This window comes from Eptatretus burgeri, chromosome 7 (genome assembly GCF_056783735.1).
Source record: "Eptatretus burgeri isolate ZD-2024b chromosome 7, Ebu_testis_v1, whole genome shotgun sequence".
Classification (NCBI taxonomy): Eukaryota; Metazoa; Chordata; class Myxini; order Myxiniformes; family Myxinidae; genus Eptatretus; species Eptatretus burgeri.
The window spans coordinates 53312617-53331293 of NC_140967.1; the positions used below are offsets into that span (position 1 = coordinate 53312617).

At 39.8% G+C, this 18677-nt stretch overlaps 2 protein-coding genes across 5 annotated transcripts in view; both read right to left on the minus strand.

Annotated features, from left to right (window-relative positions):
• Positions 1-396: 396 nt before the first annotated feature.
• Positions 397-10768, minus strand: GALR1 (galanin receptor 1). Of its 2 annotated transcripts, XR_015060118.1 has the most exons (4): positions 9796-10768; positions 9369-9434; positions 7540-7687; positions 1100-1206 (listed from the first exon to the last, which is right to left on the minus strand). XR_015060118.1 is itself a non-coding variant. In XM_085888505.1 (3 exons), the coding sequence occupies exons 1-3, from the start codon at positions 10456-10458 to the stop codon at positions 889-891; spliced, it is 1047 nt and encodes a 348-aa protein (XP_085744631.1). In that variant the 5' UTR covers positions 10459-10760; the 3' UTR covers positions 397-888. The 2 variants fall into 2 exon arrangements, 1 of the variants encoding a protein (XP_085744631.1); XM_085888505.1 differs by lacking the exon at positions 7540-7687 and having other exon boundaries at positions 397-1206; positions 9796-10760.
• Positions 10769-11926: 1158 nt separating this feature from the next.
• The window catches only part of LOC147023273 (RAB11-binding protein RELCH homolog), a 149244-nt gene continuing 142493 nt past the window's right edge, over positions 11927-18677 (minus strand). For 2 of the 3 annotated variants that reach the window (XM_085888504.1, XM_085888501.1), the window contains one exon: positions 11927-13436. In XM_085888504.1, the coding sequence (XP_085744630.1) occupies positions 13428-13436 (9 nt within the window). In that variant the 3' untranslated portion in view covers positions 11927-13427. The remainder of the gene's footprint in view (positions 13437-18677) is intronic. The other variant, XR_015060117.1, reaches the window with a different exon arrangement.

The following is an 18677-nucleotide window of genomic DNA, read 5'->3' on the forward strand; positions in this document are numbered from 1 at the left end:
GGACGGGACGGGACGGGCAACCCGGAAACAATTCCTCCGGCACCCTTGGTGCGGAGGCATAAAAAAAATGAATGAAACAAATGTCACAAAATGTTGGTCAATGTAAACTGTAAAGTGTATTGCTTTGTGGCCATGCAAAACAGGTGGCCACATCATCAAGGCTATTTAACATCACAAAATAGATTAGGCCATAAACAGGTAAGCATGACCATGTTTGCAAAAAGGCTTCTACCACACACCGTCACCAACATGTGAATACATTAACCGTTTCAAAAAAAAAAAAAATTTAATTAAGACACCACAGCATGGTGATGTAAACACAGATGTAAATGCAAATAAAAAAGTCACGTTAACAATATCACTTAATCTAGCTTTGTGTGTGTGTGTGTGTGTGTGTGTGTGTGTGTGTGTGTGTGTGTGTGTGTGTGTGTGTGTGTGTGTGTGTGTGTGTGTGTGTGTGTGTGTGTGTGTGTGTGTGTGTGTGTGTGTGTGTGTGTGTGTGTGTCGCCATTTTTCTCAGAGATGGCTAAACCGATGTTCATCAAACCTTCATAAAATCATCAGTGCGTGCCAGGGAGTGTTTTAGGCAAAAAAAAGTTTTGTTTTGTTTTTAAATCGCTGTCGTGTCTAAAGGCTAAGCCTTTGTTGCTCTGTGAAAGATATTATTAAATGATCCCCGATAATTTTCCTTCGTGGTTGTAGGGAAGTGTTTTCGGCCCCCACAAAAAAAAGATTTCTTTAAAATGCCAACAGGATTAGAACCACACCGCGCAATGCCGGTTACCCCTGCCAGTGAGCTATGGAGACGGAAAGATGAAAAGCCCGATAAAGGTGAACAGGGCAACAGATTATTTGAGAGGCACAGCCTCACATAAGCCAGTGACAAGTCTAGCAAGGGCTTGTGGTGGTGTGTGCAGAGTTGTCCTGGTGTGGGGTAAGTGGAGGTTTGCTCAGCTTTTTGTCGGAAGGACGCTTTGCACAAGTGAACAAATCAAGAAATGCACACCGGAAGTTCTCAGAAAGAAAAGCATAAATTATCGGGTTCATACACGAGTTTCCATACACAAGGCAATGGGAGACGATGCGCATGAAGAAAGAGGCTGGAGTGATTGGGAATGAGCCAAACTCCACCCAGAGGCTGATGATGTGGTGGGGTAGCCAGGACAAGCAAAACACGGAGACGACTGTCAACACAGTCTGTGTGGTCTGTGAAAGGCAAGAAAATGAAAACGGCAATTTCATTGTCAGTTACAAGTCCATTGCACCATCATATCTTTATTGTAATCTTTGTACATGACTGATTAACTGTGGATTGAATAGCCAGGTGTATATTCTGTACTCAAAAGTCCCTTGAAACTTAATGGAAAAGTTGAAATGTAAGATGTTCCAGAGAAAACGCCAATATTTTACATTTACTATCACATTACCCGTCGGGTGATTGCGTCATCCCCTTACAGTGACACACACACACACACACACACATACACACACACACACACACACACACACACACACACACACACACACACACACACACACACACACACACACACACACACACACTTACTACTTTTCTCAACCTCCTCCCCACAATCAAGTCTTCAAACCCCCTCCCCCCTCTTCCTAAGTTGTCCCAGCTTTACTCTAACCCTCACCTCGTTCATAAAAGCAAACAGGCATTCCCAAGTCGAAACAGCAGAATATTTAACGCTTTCTACTTCCCTATCATGCTATCACCGACGTCACAGAATCCCGTCACAGCCACCTGTTAAACTCACATTTTTTAAAGAAAATAGTCGGAAATAATAGCAAGGACCTGTGTAACCTCTGCACAAAAAGCACTGCTTGGGAGAAAAGTTTCTAAAGGTTAAATTCTAAAGTTCAAAAGTGTTCTCAAGGGTAAATTCTAAAGGTCTAAAAGGTAATCAAAAAGGTTCGAAAGGGTATTTCTAAAGTTCTAAAAGTTAATCTGAAGGGTTCGAAAGGGTTCTTAATGGTAAATTCTAACGTTCTAAAAGGTAATCTAAAAGGTTCTAAAGGGGAAGTTCAAAAGGTGTTCTAAAAAATCTAGTGTTCTAAAGGGCAATTCTAAAGTTCTAAAGGATAATTCTAAAAACGGTCTAAAAGAATTCTAAAAAATAAATAAATAAATAAATAAATAAGGGAAATATAAAGTTCCAAACTCAAAAGGGTAATCTAAAGGGTTCTAAAGGACAATTCTAAAGTGTAATTATAAGGCGTTTTAAAAGGGTAAATCTCAAATTCTAAAGGGTAATTCCTAATTTCTAAAGGGTTCCAAAGGGTAAAATCTAAAGTTCGAAAGGGCAATTCTAAAGGGTTCTAAAGCGTAAAATATTAAAGGTTCGAAAAGACTGCCATGTTGTTAAGCAGAACCGAACGCTACGTTCCGTTGGAGTGCTTTCTTGAGCGCTTTCAATCAAGCAGCCCGCTTGACAAGCGGTAAGCAAACTGCTTGCTTATGGAACACACCACAGGCCTCCCCAAAATTTCAGTGCATGTGAATATATTTTGCTTTGCGTTACCAATAAAGTCAATTCTCGTCATATTCTATTGTTAATGAGTGAGGGATATTTAATCAGAAACTATTTTGAGTATTCTTGGATATTTCAAGCCTTTGATACCATCCGTTTGGCCGACGTTAACATTTTGAGGCCTACATAAAAACCAGCCTTCAGTTATGTTATGGTCTTGGGCTGTGGGTAGCAAGCAGTGTCCCCTGCAGGTTAAAGCAGAGATTTGTAATTTGTTCAGTGTGTCAGTGATGGCTCGCCTCATCTTTGCAAAGGACACCGTGGGATCTTTAACATCCACCAACTAATAACGGAAGCCTGGACCCCATTTTAACATCCATGAGAGGGACAGCACACACATTGATGAATCGTCCTGCGAAACACCATAATGACAGTTTATAGCTCATTCGAGGTTTGAACCCAGGCCAGACAGCCAAGAGACAAGTGCGCATAACGATAAGCTATCCTACCAGCCCTCCTCATCATCCATCTTCAATTCAAGAGAGCAACAGTAGTACCAATGAGGATTCAACTTGTGTTTGGGAGCGCTTCATCATTAACATCACAATGCTCCTGTTTGGGCAGAACTTTATGGATTTTTTTTTTTTGTGGGCAGATTTTTTGATTTTTTGGGCAGAAGTAAACCAGTTTTTGATGGATCAGGTATACGGCTCTGTGAGGATAGTCATTTGACAGAAATTGAGTGTGTATGACACAAACTTGTGGATTGAGATGTGGCAATGTCCATCAGTTGTGTTTTGTACATCATGCGCATATTGCACAGAATTAATTTTTGCAAAGTGAATTACATTGTATAGGTCGAGTCACTATAGTGGTAGTGAGAAGATCACAAACTGATACTTGATGGAAGAAACAATGAAATGCTCGACAGGAGAAGAAAGGACAGATCAGCCATGGGATTGAAAAATAGGACCAGCAGATCTGCAGCGTATCTGGGCCCTTTCCCGATGTTGGAACCCAAATTTGGTAGCAACCTGACTGGTGGGTCTGGAGAGGAAGATTGTTGAAGGAATTTATGCGATTTTCCCAAAATTGATAAAGTCTGCCATTTTGACACACTTCCGGTCAAGTGATCAGCATGACCTCCAAATTTTAACATCACGACCCTGTCCTAATGTTGCAACCCAAATTTGGTAGCATTCTGACTGGTGGGTCTGGAGAAGAGGATTTTTGAAGAAATTTACAAAGTCGGCCATTTTCACAGACTAAAAGTCACCTGACCAGAACGAGCTTTGCAATTGAGCCTGACCGGAACAAGGAGAGGAATGTTGCTGTCAAATTTCAGCCACATTGGCCCAGCGGTTTGGGCGGAGAAGTCAAAATTGAATTTGGACAGACGGATGGACGGTGCATGATGACAAAATCTTATTTGAAATTTAAATTCTGAAAACATTGTTCTGAGAAATTCTGAAAACAACATTGCTTCGAAAAACATAAATTCTGAGAACTGAAAATGTTAGACCTCAGTCGTGTTTTGAAAGATGCCAAGGATGCTCATTGTTTTATTATTGAAGCCGGTGATGTACGAGGGAAAATAAAATCAATTTTCAAGAACCGAGACTGGCTATATCTGATCATAAAAAAAATACTAGTATAATAGCCCGTCAAAAATGATGGGTTGATTTACTTTATTCAAAATATTCAAGAAGACTGGGAGATGTGATGTTTCGTAGCATAGAAGCATTATCTTAAAACACTACGTGTACAAATGTGATCCTATTTTCTTTATCTTTTGAGACGTTTTATTTCGATAGTACAGCCTTGTGAGCGTGCCAAAGTCTGAAGCCTTGGCCTAGCGTCAGGTGTGCTTATATCTCCTTTATTTATTACACATCCTCTGGACGTAAAAGAACACTCGTTTTAATCTGGACGTGTTACACATCATGTGCAGCCAGGGTTGCCAGATTTGAAAAGTGTAAATATCGTATTTTCAGATAAATGATTGCAAAATTCCCACGAACCACATTAAAAAAATGTTTAACTGGCGTTAACCCACAATGCACAGCAACACATCTCAATTTGCAACCGTCGACCATCGTAGATTCATAGCGTCATTCTAGAAACAGTAATTCCCATTATTTCCTGGCTTCCCACCAACTGCACACATCTTCTGCTGTGCTGATTTTCCCCTTATGAACACATCAATGCATAAGAGTTATACATAACGTGAGCTACCTAAAGAGCCTTAAAAAAAAACAAACAAAAAAAAAAAAACATGGAAGCGTGTTGTGCAATATTACACACCACCTTAGAATGAAACGGTCAAAACATACTTACATCATATATTGAAGGGGAAAATTATATGTTCGGAAAGAGGAGATACATGTGATGTTACTTGATAACTTTCATCACTCTGTGACATCACATTGTGGACGGTTGTGCTTGACTGAAATGTCACAAAAAAAATAATGCAGCGAAGTTCATACAGAGAAACTCAACATACTTGAAAGTATGATTTAAAAAGATAAATTAATAATTTAAAATACATTTCTAGGTTACCTTTTGTTGAGGAAACAGATTCTGACGATATGTTGATGATTCGGTGGCATATTTAATGAGTAAATCATGTTTAAAACAATAGATTTTTAGATCCTTGTGGAGGATCTCTAAGTCTTACTCACGTTGTTGTTCTTCATCTTCTTCTTATGGACTTTTTTTTTTTTCACAGCCTACAGTTTTCATCGAAACTTCCTGAAACTTGGCATATATATGTAAAAATGCCCTGCGCAGACAGTAACCATCTCCTATTTTGAAAATTCTTCTGAGAAAAAAAGGTTATGACGTCAAAATATCTCCGCTAGTGGAAATCGCCTAAAAAAAATATCCGAAACTAGGCAAGCTTTTTGAATTCTGTTTGCGGGAATCGAACAGGGCATTAGCAGAGATGAATTACCGCACATATGATGCATCACTATGACGTCATATCAATTTTTATGACGTTATTCCTATTTTTTGACATTTTTTGTTTAATTTGTTTCACAGCCTACAGTTTTCATCGAAACGTCTTGAAACTTGGCATATATATGTAAAAATACCCACACGCAGACAGTAACCATCTCCGATTTTGAAAATTCCTCCGAGAAAAAAAGTTGATGTCATAATATCTCTGCTAATGGAAATCGCCTAAAAAAATTATCTCTGAAACTAGGCAAGCTGTTTGAATTCTGTTTGCGGGAATCAAGCCGGGCATTAGCACAGATAATTTATCGCAAACCTGATACATCACAATGACGTCATATTCGTTTTTATGATGTCATTAAGAGGATGAGGATCCTAGCTCATTTGAGCTTGTTATCCTAATTTATGCTCCAATTCATAAAAAAAAATTTTGTCGGAGACCAACATACAATCACTTTCTGAACTCATTGCGTTGACCTGCACACTGTGATGTCATGTTTTTGTTTTTTTTAAAACAATACCTAAATGACGAAGCAATAAATCCAGCCATAACCCTAACCCTAACTTGATGTGTGCATGTCCACGGCCCACGACTCCACATCCTCAGAAGTTGGAACTCAGAAGTGACGTGTGCATTGCTTTGCTTAGTTGTTTTCTGTGCACGTGCTTACGTGATGTTACACCTGTGTGAAAAAGCTGCGTGAAGTGTGATGGAGAAGGTCAATAATCTGCCCAGCAGACTGAGAAAAATGTTGTGAAATTTAAACTGAAAATTGAAGGTCGAGTACTTTATTTTTTTGGAATTGCCAGAATTATCGTACATTTGCAATTATTGATCGTACATCGTACAAGAGGTTGAATTATCCTACAAATACGATACTTAGTCACCGTCTACAATTTCAACAGAAGAGACGCAATTACTCTTTTATGAAAAATGTTTGAGTTTGTTTTTTATCCTGAAAAATAGAACATAGTGAACAAACAGTTGTGTTCAAAGATTAGCCTTTAAAACCTTACTCAAATCGGCCTTGTGAAGGGGAACAGACAAATACACAAATGCACATTGTGTATTATATCAGTAGATTTGATTTTTTTTTTTTTTAAGAAAAATAATAAAGCTGCATTTTCCATGAATTTAAAGGAAGACAGCTAGGTCTTGTTTGTGTGAAATCTACAGGATAATGATAATGATAATGGTAATGGTAATGGCAATGCCCACATGCAATTGCCCACTGAATCCAGCTGGGAGAGTAGGCACATCCGAAACTGTGCTAAAGCCTTGACCAGAGACAGCAAAACACTGAATGAGGAATGACTCGTAAATGTCAAGAACAATACAAATGGATTATTTGCGCATGTCCGATCAAACATCTCCCTCCGGCACGATGCCTGTTGTTTTCATACGGAGTCCAGCATCACAGTGACACCTGCCAAATTGACAGTCTTCTGAATATTCTTCGAAAATGTATATTAGCGTTATCTCCAGCTCAAAGACCCGCTATTTGAGTTGCAATACGGATGACAGCTGATGCTGGATTTCCAGGTCACTTCTGGCCTGTCATGCCTTGATGCCACAAAGTCTGCACGACCTGATGGTATTCAACCAGCACTGCTAAAGACACTTGCCGAGGTCCTGGCTTACCCTTGAGCTACCCTTTTCAACGAAACATTAAATAGTGGAACTGTTCAGGAAGACAAATGGGACTCAGTCATCGTACCGATGCACAAGAAAGGACCTATACAGATGCAGTCACAAATTACCACCCCATAAGCCTAACGCGTGCAATGTGCAAGGTCATTGAGAGACTCGTGAAATCGGCTACCAGGCTATCACCGGCGGCGGCTACCTGATAAACTCCTCCCTTTTTTGCAATTCTCAGCACGGCTTCATCAAAGGGAGATCCTGCCTCACCAACTGCTTTACCACTGTGGAGGACATAACCTGAATGCTGGATGAGGGGGCCTCTGAGTTGAAGGCTTTGCTAATGTCTATACAGCAAAGGCTGACAGTCAACCACTGCCTTCTCAAGAAATTTCCAAGCTACCAAATCACACAAAACGTCAAGGAGTAGCTGACTGCATTCCTAACCACCAGGCAGTTTAGGGTCCATGTTGATAGTGTCCTCTCCGACGGGGCTCCTGCACCAAGAGGTGTCTCTCAAGCAGGGCCAGATTTAAGCAAGGACAACCAGGGAAATTGCCCCGGGGCCTCCCCCACTGAACACGTGCCCCAGGGCCTTGGGAGGGGGTGGGGGAGGGGGAGTATTACAAGTCATACTTTCATCCTTCCTATAATTCACAGGCTGGTGTTGGTTTGTCATGCTACTCCTCCTACAGTTCTGCGCAGATTACATCTATAATTGTTACATAGTATCAGGATGATGCCAATTAATATATAGGGGTGTTTTTTATCTTTGCTGGTAGTCTTGGAAGGAGGTGTGGGGGGGGGGAGGGGGGAGGGGGAGGACTCCATGTAAATGCTTTGTGTAGCACCGCCTGCAGGTGGGGGAGGGTATTACAAGTCTCCAACATTTACAGTGCAGTTTTCCTGTCTCCATATTTTCCAGTGTCGTGAGGTGTTTTGAATTATAAGCAGTACGTATGTTTTCGCTTCATGCACGTAACCCAGTTTTTTGCCGACACAGAGGTGACAGTTGTCTACACACTGCCCAAATAAAGGTATGCCCCAGAAGAACGTGTTGCATGCTTGGAATAAGATCGCCCATTGGGCGGGTACTCTGCTCGTACCCCAAATCTCTGGGAATTATCCCATCCACTAATTTATCGCTCATGTCACAAATTTACATACGAGACACCAAAGACAACTTTGGGTTTCCAATTTAAAGGACTGGAGGGAAAAGCAAGAATCGATGAACTCAAGGAGATCATTCCACAGATAATAAATAAAGGAGTGGAGGTGAGCAGTTCGAATAGATTTGAGTAAATGAGGTGCACATGATTATATAGAATGGCTGGGAAATGATGTCCAGAACAGAGGGGTGGTCCAGGGTTGCAAAGCCCCAAACCTGTCTGCAGTAATAGAAGAGGTTTGTTTGTGCTTCAACCTATTGCTGAGCGACACCAAAAAACTTTTACCGTTTCATTCCTCAGATTCCTCTGCCATGTCTTCATGAAATTGTGCGAAATATGGCATAGCTTCATGTTTTTCACGGTGTATGGTGTGCATTCAAGTGAATGCCACTCAAGCTACTTCAAAATAAAAATTCCTTCCAAAATCCAGGGTTACTGTTCACTTCCACTCCATTATTACTCTTTTCTGCTTGTAAACCACTTTCCAGGGTCGTTGCAATCCCTCTCTTCCGTTCAGAGCTTTAAATTGGAAAGACACCACAATTCTTGTTTAATCCTCCATCCATATGCACGATATTTACCTCTACTAACCATCTCCTCTTACTTGCAGGTTACTATCTTTCCCTCTTCACTATCCTCTTTTCCTGTTTGTTTATTCAATTGCATGTTACATCAGCCTGTTTCCGCACTTGCTCCGCTGTCATTATAATGCCGTTCTACCCTCCCATCACCTTGTTCTTCCAAAAGCTTAGATTTTGTATGGGGAAAAAAGGTTAGATGGGAACTTGATAACTGCCAATTATGGAATGTCACAGTGAAAATATGTAGAATAGAGCACGAAACGCTGCTAGTCAATCCGTAATACCCAATCTTTCTCATTGTAAAACGTACTTATAATACTGATATATAAGATTTTATTTTACAACAAAAAGAACCTAAAATGCTGAGCCATTGATGTAAAGATCTACATTTGTTTTAATATTGCCCAATAGAAATGGAGAAGGAGGGAAGAAATAGAATTTATTCTGACAAAGTAAGCAGGGTAGTAAATAAGGTCGTAGAGAGTTTGTGGGGTTGGGGTTGGGGGTCAGGAGATCTTCACCCTACCTTTCTCCGAGAACGTTCAGATTTCCTGGATGTATTACGCACTTTTCGGTACAGATGAGACAGCACCTAAACAAAGCAAAGCACATGAGAGACGTAATAGAAAAATTAAGAGCAACTTTAAAGTCAGCTTCACAGTACCATTAATTTGATATTGACTTCACAACACATTAGTTGAGACTATAGATGTAGTCCAATATAATGCGTTAAATAAACATGCAGCATGAGCAACAGGTTTTTTGGTTAAATGAGGAAAAATCCTGAAATATGCTATTGCCCAATGGCATCCTCCACACCAAGAGAGCCTGTGGATGGGGTGAAGGGGTGGAAGGCGTGGGGTTTGGGTCGTGGGGGTGAGGATGGTGTGGGTGTCAAACTTGGGTCACGGATATATGGTGTGATTTGTGTGTTGAGCGATGCAGTGCCTCACGCAGGTGTAGCAGCAGCAGATGAGTATCAGAGGCAACAAGTAGCCCAGCACGAAGACGCAAGTCTTGTATGCACGGCGCGGCGAAGGTTCCCACAGGGGCCAAATCTCCCAGCAGAAAGAACAATTGGGTTGTCCGTAGGGTTTTCCACTCACGAGGTTCTGATAGCACGCCAGTGGAGCAGCTATAACCATTGAGAGCAACCATGTAATGATCACAGCGATCTGCGCATTCCGAGGTGTGCGCAGCAACAAGGAGCGATGTGAGAGGACCACTGCAATGTAGCGCTCAATGGACATGGTCACGAGCGTGAATATGCTGACGAGCATGCATACTGTGAATAGATAGTGGACACATTTGCAAAGAAAAGCGCCGAAGATCCAACTCGGAAGGCTGTAGATTGTTGCTTGGAAGGGCACACAAAGAAAAAGGAAGAGAAGGTCGGCGATGCTCAGGTTTAGGATGAAAGTGTTGGTGGTGCTGCGGTGGAGTCGTTGTGGCTTGCGTTGTAATAGCACGGCCAGCACGAGCGAGTTCCCACAAATGCCGAGGAGGAAAATGAGGCCAAAAAGCGCGCTAACTGTGATCACGGTCCCATCGACCTCCTGGGTGCAAGCCAGGGGCAGGTGGCTCCAGTTCACGAAAAGCACGTCCTTGTCATCCATCACTCGGCGTTCTGTCACCGTTTGATATGGGGATGATGTCTAAGAAGCACCTTGTGGTTTTATTTCCTTGTAGTTTACTCTATCTTGGTACCATCTCGCTGCTCTGCAACTCGGCGCGATTTTTATTCTGCTACACGCAACCCGTGCCGCCCCTAGCACTGAATACAATTTGCTTCAAGATCCTCCCCTGCTGCACTCACCATATATCGAGGGCGAACGGCAGATGCACAGTTTTAATATAGAGTCATTTTGGTAAACGATTGCTTATTTGCATTGTTTCATCATAGCAGTGACTTAAGGCTTATGGAGGAGCTTGTAGAATATATATATATATATATATATATATATATATATATATATATATATATATATATACATATATTTAAAAAGACATTACGAGTATTTTACTTTCATATACTTTTATCAGGCTATTTGCATTCACAATGGACAGATAAATGTAGTCTACAGTACAACACCTGGAGTCCTATCATGACCCATGTGCTCACAAGGGAATACCAAACAGTACAAGTCAAACTACGTCTCACTCTTTCCTTTAATAAGCATATTCAAGCGCTAAACTTATCCTGGGCAACTTATTCTGATTCTGATATAACGTACTCTGGTACAGAGTCGGTGCTGCAGAAGCAGTTTATTGACAGGGGTTATACTGGAGGGTTTCCCATTGCTTTCCCAGTGGTAACTTGTACTTTCTTAAAATAAAATTTTTAAAAATGAACTTGAAAGACATAGCTCATGATGTAGATCATGATCATTAAAACAAATGTAGATCATGATGCAAAATATATGAGGAAAAAAATAAATTAAAGGAAGTCCATTGAGCTCATGGAATGAAAGTGACCAGTTGAGAAATCCTCAAAAACCAACTGGGAAAGAGCAATGATCGAATCAAAAACAAACCGGCAATAGTGATCACTGAACCATCAACCTTGAGATGCATTTGCTGCAATCTGAAAATAAATAGCATTCGAATCCTGGAGCAGATATATCCCAAAACAAATTGGATTTTTCTTTTTCCTCGAGATACAATCTGTCTTCCCAACACATTCACTGTACAACGCTCTCACCACCAACAGGTGGTTTCACCATCTGCACCCTAAGTTATTCCTACATCAATGACGACTTCTGTTGTTATTACAAAACCGACGATTGCTCTTTCCCTTTCTTAAGGAAGGAGTTTAACCGGGTCGTATGGACCATTGGGAAGAATGGATATAAAATAATCCATTAAAAGAAAATGAGAAAGGAAAATTTTCCCACCCCCACTCATGCTTATCTCAAACCATAAAACGAGTTCAAAGCAGCCTTCGTACAGGTAGTCCCAACATCCTGCCATCATTTCTGCCCATTATGTTAAAGTGACTGACTGGAACAAATCCCATTACATTTCCTTCCACCAAATGTTACCTTTAAAATAAAATATCAAGCTAATGGAAATTCAACACAAAACTTATTCTGACCTTGAAATATAGTTTTATTGTTTTTCAGCAGCAACAATATGAATAAATACAATACAGCATGCTGCAAATGATGAATACATTGTCCCATAAATGTACATGTATATAAAACAATTCATTTAAAAAATAAAAGGCCCACTCACCTGTATCAAAGAATAAGGAAGATAAGTAAACACAGGGATAAAATGCACAGTGACTCTTTTTGTAAGACAATGAACCAAGATTCAAACCTGAGCTTCCTGTTGTATTAAAGACTTGGGACCAAACATCTCAATAATCCTACGGCACGAGCTTTATTCCAGAATATAATGCTTTAATGCCATGTATGCACATCAGTGAATCCCATAATTTTGATGTCTTGAATACTTTTTTTTTTGTCATGCATGCATACAATAAACCATGTTGATGTCGAACACATCAACATGGTTTAAATTAAATCTTGGAATCAGTCATGGGATTTGTATGGGTTAAATGAAAAGTCGGTAAAAATAGTGCAACATCTCTATTATGCCTGGTGTTGGCTTAATGGTTATGGTGGCGGGATTGGGATCCTAGGGTCCAGAGTTCAAATCCTGCTCAGCTGTTGAATTAATACCAGGTGGGGTTGACTCTGCCTGTCATCCTCCTGAGGTCGGCAAAATGAGTACCAGCTTCCTGGGATGATTGAGCCATTTGAGTGTCCTGCGTCAGAGTGGCGACTCATCCAGGATTGTGCCCAATAGCCCAGGAGACTGCTTCGGCAGCACTGACGCTCTGTGGAGAGTATGGTCCCTATGGATGGGTGGAACATCTCCAATGATTTCCTTGGTGATAGTTGTGGCAAAAATAAAATATGGCCTTGTAATACATAAAATACACACAAGGCAACAACAACAACAAACAATACAGACATTCTCAGTCGATTAAGATGTGGGACAAAGTGTTTGAGATAACATGTTATGCATCATTGCCAAAAGCATGGTGCATGGATGGACTTGATTGGTAATTGGTGTGAAAACAGAATGTCAATTTGTTTCTTCACACCAACAGCTACGCAGTCTGTACCCAGAAAGGGTCACAGGGGAGGCATGTAACAAAAATAATCTGCTCAAGCCAAATATTTTAACAGCAAACAAGCAAAAGTTGGAAGGACAGCAAAAGTACCAAGGCTTCTTGTGGACTCCTCTTCATGTTGCCAATACCTGGTCCAGTTGAAACACACCGTTCCATGGAAGAGATAGGGATGACCATTACCCCTGCTCCTTAATGTGTACCGCAAGAGCCCTGGATCCAAAGTCATGAAAATTTGCACCATCACACTTCACTGTAATGCCCTTTATAGTTGGCCAAGGCAATTTGTTTCCACCACCTCTTCAGATTGGAATACGAGGATGATGTTGCAAAGACCCACTCTTCCACAGGAATGCTGAAAATTCTTCAACAATCTTGCTAATGTTGAAGAGTTTTCACTTCCTTCTCTGGAAAACGTTCCCCAGAAAGCCACTCCGGCTATCCTCAACGTTCCTGGGTAGAGGTTACAGAAAGATAGTTTTCAAAAGTTTTAAACAGCTGAGCCTTCATAACAATGAGTTAGATGGGATATGAAACTGAATAAAATATAAAGTTTCATTGGTTCATAAATATGTTAAACAGCTTCATGCAGGAAGTGAAAAAGGCACCAAGCAAGACATTTGTCACGATAATATGTATCTTGTATATGATTCTCTTGATAAAGGGGTGACCAGGTTTTTTATAAAACTGAAAAATAAAACAATGAAAATACAGAAAGGTAATAAAGAAAAAGGAAAGAGAAAGAAAGGTGAGAAGGGAAAAAGAAAGAGAAACGAAGGTGAGAAGGGAAAAAGAAAGAGAAATGAAGGTTAGAAGGGAAAAAAAAAAGAGAAATGAAGGTTAGAAGGGGAAAAGAAAGAGAAATGAAGATTAGAAGGGGAAAAGAAAGAGAAATGAAGATTAGAAGGGGAAAAGAAAGAGAAATGAAGATTAGAAGGGAAAAAGAAAGAGAAATGAAGGTTAGAAGGGAAAAAGAAAGAGAAATGAAGGTTAGAAGGGAAAAAGAAAGAGAAATGAAGATTAGAAGGGAAAAAGAAAGAGAAATGAAGAGTAGAAGGGAAAAAGAAAGAAAAATGAAGGTTAGAAGGGAAAAAGAAAGAGAAATGAAGATTAGAAGGGAAAAAGAAAGAGAAATGAAGATTAGAAGGGAAAACGAAAGAGAAATGAAGGTTAGAAGGGAAAAAGAAAGAGAAATAAAGGTTAGAATGGGAAATAAAGAAAGAGAAATAAAAGGCGAGAGGGAAATAAAAGAGAAATAAAGGTTAGAAGGGAAAAAGAAAGAGAAATAAAGGTTAGAAGGGAAAAAGAAAGAGAAATAAAGGTTAGAAGGGAAATAGAAAGAGAAATAAAAGGCGAGAGGGAAATAAAAGAGAAATAAAGGTTAGAAGGGAAAAAGAAAGAGAAATAAAGGTTAGAAGGGAAATAGAAAGAGAAATAAAAGGCAAGAGGGAAATAAAAGAGAAATAAAGGTTAGAAGGGAAAAAGAAAGAGAAATAAAGGTTAGAAGGGAAAAAGAAAGAGAAATAAAAGGCGAGAGGGAAATAAAAGAGAAATAAAGGTTAGAAGGGAAATAGGAAGAGAAATAAAGGTTAGAAGGGAAAAAGAAAGAGAAATAAAGGTTGGAAGGGAAAAAGAAAGGGAAATAAAAGGCGAGAGAGAACATATTGGACCCAATAAATTTTTGAAACATCATGCTACATATCGTTTTTTGGCCTGATCTCTCAATGGTGAAGAATGACTTTGAAAATTAAATAATTCTTGGAACCACATCTGGATAGGGATCTTCACCAAAATCGAATCAATTTGTCCACGTCAGACACACAACTTGTCCAGCAAGTTTCGTCTAAATCCATCCACAACTTTTTGAGATATCGTGCTATATATTGGTTTAGGCCGATCTCGCAATGGTGAAGAATCACTTAAAAAATTATTAGATCCAGATCTGGATTCAGATCTTCACCAAAACTGAATCACTTCTTCCTTGTCACACACCCAACATGTCCACCAAGTTTCGTCCTAATCCATCCACAACTTTTTGAGATATCCTGCACACAAACAGACAAACAACGGGTGAAAAGCTAACCTTCCACCTTTGGTGATGGAGGTAAAAAGAAGAAAAAGAAAGAAAGAAAAAAGGGGGCAAAAAGTTAAGAAAGGAAAAAAAAAATGAAGAAAGATAGGTTAAAAAAAAGAAAGGAAGGTACATTTCCCAGAAAGAAGAAAGAAGAAAAAGGTAAAAAGAAAGAGAATAAAAGGCAACATTATTTCCATCTCCCACGATAAGGCTGAAGCACAAGACCTGTTGCTCTCATCACAGACAGGTCGATGGCGCCTCTTGTTTTACCGCCTCTCCTCTGGTTTAGTTACTTCTAACCCTCTCAGGCTTTCAACTCTTACCCAAAACTCAAGGATCTTTTCTCACATTTACGGAACAGTCTTCATGAAGGCTGTTCAATCCAACTCTTTGTTCCAGGATTTCAAGAAAGTAGTGCTCACCATTTAATATCTCTCACACACACACACACACACACACACACACACACACACACACACACACACACACACACACACACACACACACACACACACACACACACACACACACACACTGCCCCCATCCTACCCCTATTATCCCAATCAATTCCTGTATGAGCAAAAATAAAAACAAGAAAGAAAGAAAGAAACAAGAAAAGAAAGAGAAAGAAAAAGAAGAATGAACCTTGTAAGATATCGTACACAAGCCAATTTTATGTTGCGGAGTATTTTATCACCTGTTGTTGTTGTTTTTTGTACACCTTTACCTTAACAAAATTAAAATAACAAACAAAATTATATTTTTTAATGCTGACGTTGGCAACTCGGAATCCAATTCCACAACCGATATGTGCTGTAACATTTGTTACAATTTAATCATTTAATTGGAAGCACAATTGGAAGTTTCTTTTTTCCCACCTGTGGAAACAACTTCCACATCCTCTTCAATCTCATTCTTCCCTCCATGTCTTTAAGACAGCTGTTCACCACCATCTCAGATCGTCCCCCATCAAAAATCATGATCTTTTCTACACCCATTAAACCACCCCCCCCCTCCCCCGACGCCTCATAAAATTTTGCTCCTGCATCCATCTTATCCAGCCATTGCGTTCTCCCTACCCTTTACTGTTACCTGTATCCCGTGTTTGTATGCCTCCATCTATTTTCTCCCTTCACCCTGCTGTTGACATTTCCTCCTTCTCCTGCTGTTTTCTTTTTTATAATGTGTCCTTGATCCGTTCTGTGTTCTAGCTTTTCCATGAGCCTCGACTATGTATACAAACGAGAAGGGCACTCTTTGACGTTGCCAGATATGCCTCTGCCCACATAGAAAAAATGGCTGCAGAATCACATGATTGATGACATCATCAATTTCCCCCCCCAATACAATTTAACCAAAGATGACCTTCAAAAATTTTCAAACTGATCGCGTTCAACGATAAAACGTTCGGTGTATGCAATTATGACATCATAACGAAGCCACCTAAGACATCAAAAATAAAATAAAATCACACTTGTTTCCCATGGAGAGTACTTGATATGTGCAAAGTTTCAATTTTTTTCTCTGGAGCGGTTTTGGAGATACAGAGGTCCAAAGTTTTGCCTTTTTCCAACATGGCTGCCACACATGACGTATGTATGATGTCATAATTATCATTTAAAACATTCCACATGAGTAATCGCCCCTTTGGTGAAAATTTCATGCCAATCATACAAGCGGTTGCAGAGAAAACAGAGAAAAGTAGCATAGATTTACATACGTAGTATTATTTATTAGTAGTATTATTATTAGTATAATACGTGGTATTATGATACATATTAATTAGACCAACCAGCTAAAAACATAATGCCTCCAATGACTTCGTCAGCAAGGCATAAAAAAATAGGGGCAATACCCCTAGGCGCTCACCTGGTAGCGGCTGGATAAGAAAACCAGGGAACCACTGGTAGGTGTGGATGACCCACAAAATATTTAACAGAGAAGAAAGTAAATACCTATGGATTTTACTTAATGCTGTGAACAAACTTTGGTACATCACTGGTAATGAAGGTTATGGTCAAGTTTCATCAGAATTGTGTGTTTAATTTCTGAGAAGAAAGCAAATACCTATTTTGGGGGGCAACCCACCGGTAGACCCCTTCAGACCACAATTTTTTTTAATGTCGTGAACAAACTTTAGTACATCATGGGTGATGAAGGTTGGGATGGTTTCATCAAAATAGTGCGTGTAGTTTCAGAGAAGAAGTTCAGAGAAATGTTTGTGGACAGACAGACAGAGACAGACAGACAGACGGACAGATGGTGCACCATCCCAGAAGCTCCCTGGAACTATGTTACAGGTGACCTAAAAACCAGGGTCGACCTACAAAATCCTACAATATCATTTGAGGAGCATGTGTTTGGTTGCTTGTTTGTTGGTTTGTTTGTTTGACTTCTATACATTCCTAAACTACTTAACAAAATGAGTTGAAAACTGGTGTGGGGGGGGTGCGAGGGTGGAGGGGGAGGGGGTTGAATGCAAGGAAAAGGAAGGGCTTTCGTTGGTGAAAAAAAATTAATAATCCCAGGAGTTCAGGTTGAGGGAGCACCCCAATTCTCTCTATGTTTGTATGTATGTATGTATGTATGTATGTATGTATGTATGTATGTATGTATGTATGTATATATATATATGTATGTATATATATATATATATATATATATATATATATATATATATATATATATATATATATATATATATATATATATATATATATATATATATATATATATATATATATATCTCCTGGTGTTGGCGCAGTGGTTAGGGCAGCGGCTTGGGATCCAAAAGGTCCTGAGTTCAAGCCCCGTTGGGCCACTGAATTAATACACCAGGGGGTTGACTCAGCCCGTCATCCTTCCGAGGTCGGTGAAATGAGTACCAGTATACTGGGCTGATGTATACCCCGGTTAAAATAGGTGTACCATATCCCTGTGTCGTAAGAGGCGACCAGGGTTTTGTCAGGAAGGGCATCCGGCGTAAAACATGTGCCAAATCAAGATGTGGATCACATGGATGATCCGCTGTGGCGACCCCTAATGGGAGCAGCCGAAAGAAGAAGAAGATATATATATATATATATATATATATATATATATATATATATATATATATATATATATATATATGTCATAGTACTGGTCCCAGTGGGGGAAATGGGGGGGCTATTACTGTTCATACTAAAATACACCAATTCTGAGAAATTATTCCGTCCATAATCTGGAATTAACCCATCTGTAAGGATGGGTTCTTTGCGAGTGTATTTTAAAATGGTAGAATCTGAAGTACTACCCACCTCACCCTCCTCCCTTACTACCTCCGCTGTTCATACATTCTACTTCACTTCTCACCAATTTATTTTCTCCTCCTTTGGCAAATTTGATTGGTGGTGATGACGTAAAATGTCATAACATTTTGTCCAAGTATTGCTAAACGGAAGCGTTTTGAAAGTGCTGAAAAGGCAAATTTGTGTTCTCCAGAGTTCGAGTATCTAATCCAAATGAAATCAAATTAAGATTTTAACGGTCATAGAGAAAAATATTCCGGAAGTTTTGCACTGTTGATGCAGCGTCCTCTGCACCAACTTCCCATATTTTTCACGTTACATTAGTTATTC

Excerpts from the sequence above, each read along its gene's own strand:
- GALR1 (XM_085888505.1), bottom strand. The coding sequence starts at position 10,458 with ATGGATGACAAGGACGTGCTTTTCGTGAACTGGAGCCACCTGCCCCTG. Across the intron at positions 9,435-9,795 it reads TCTGCTGCTGCTACACCTGC|GTGCTGTCTCATCTGTACCG; the intron begins GTGAGGCACTGC and ends TGCTTTGTTTAG. Across the intron at positions 1,207-9,368 it reads CTGAACGTTCTCGGAGAAAG|ACCACACAGACTGTGTTGAC; the intron begins GTAGGGTGAAGA and ends TGCCTTTCACAG.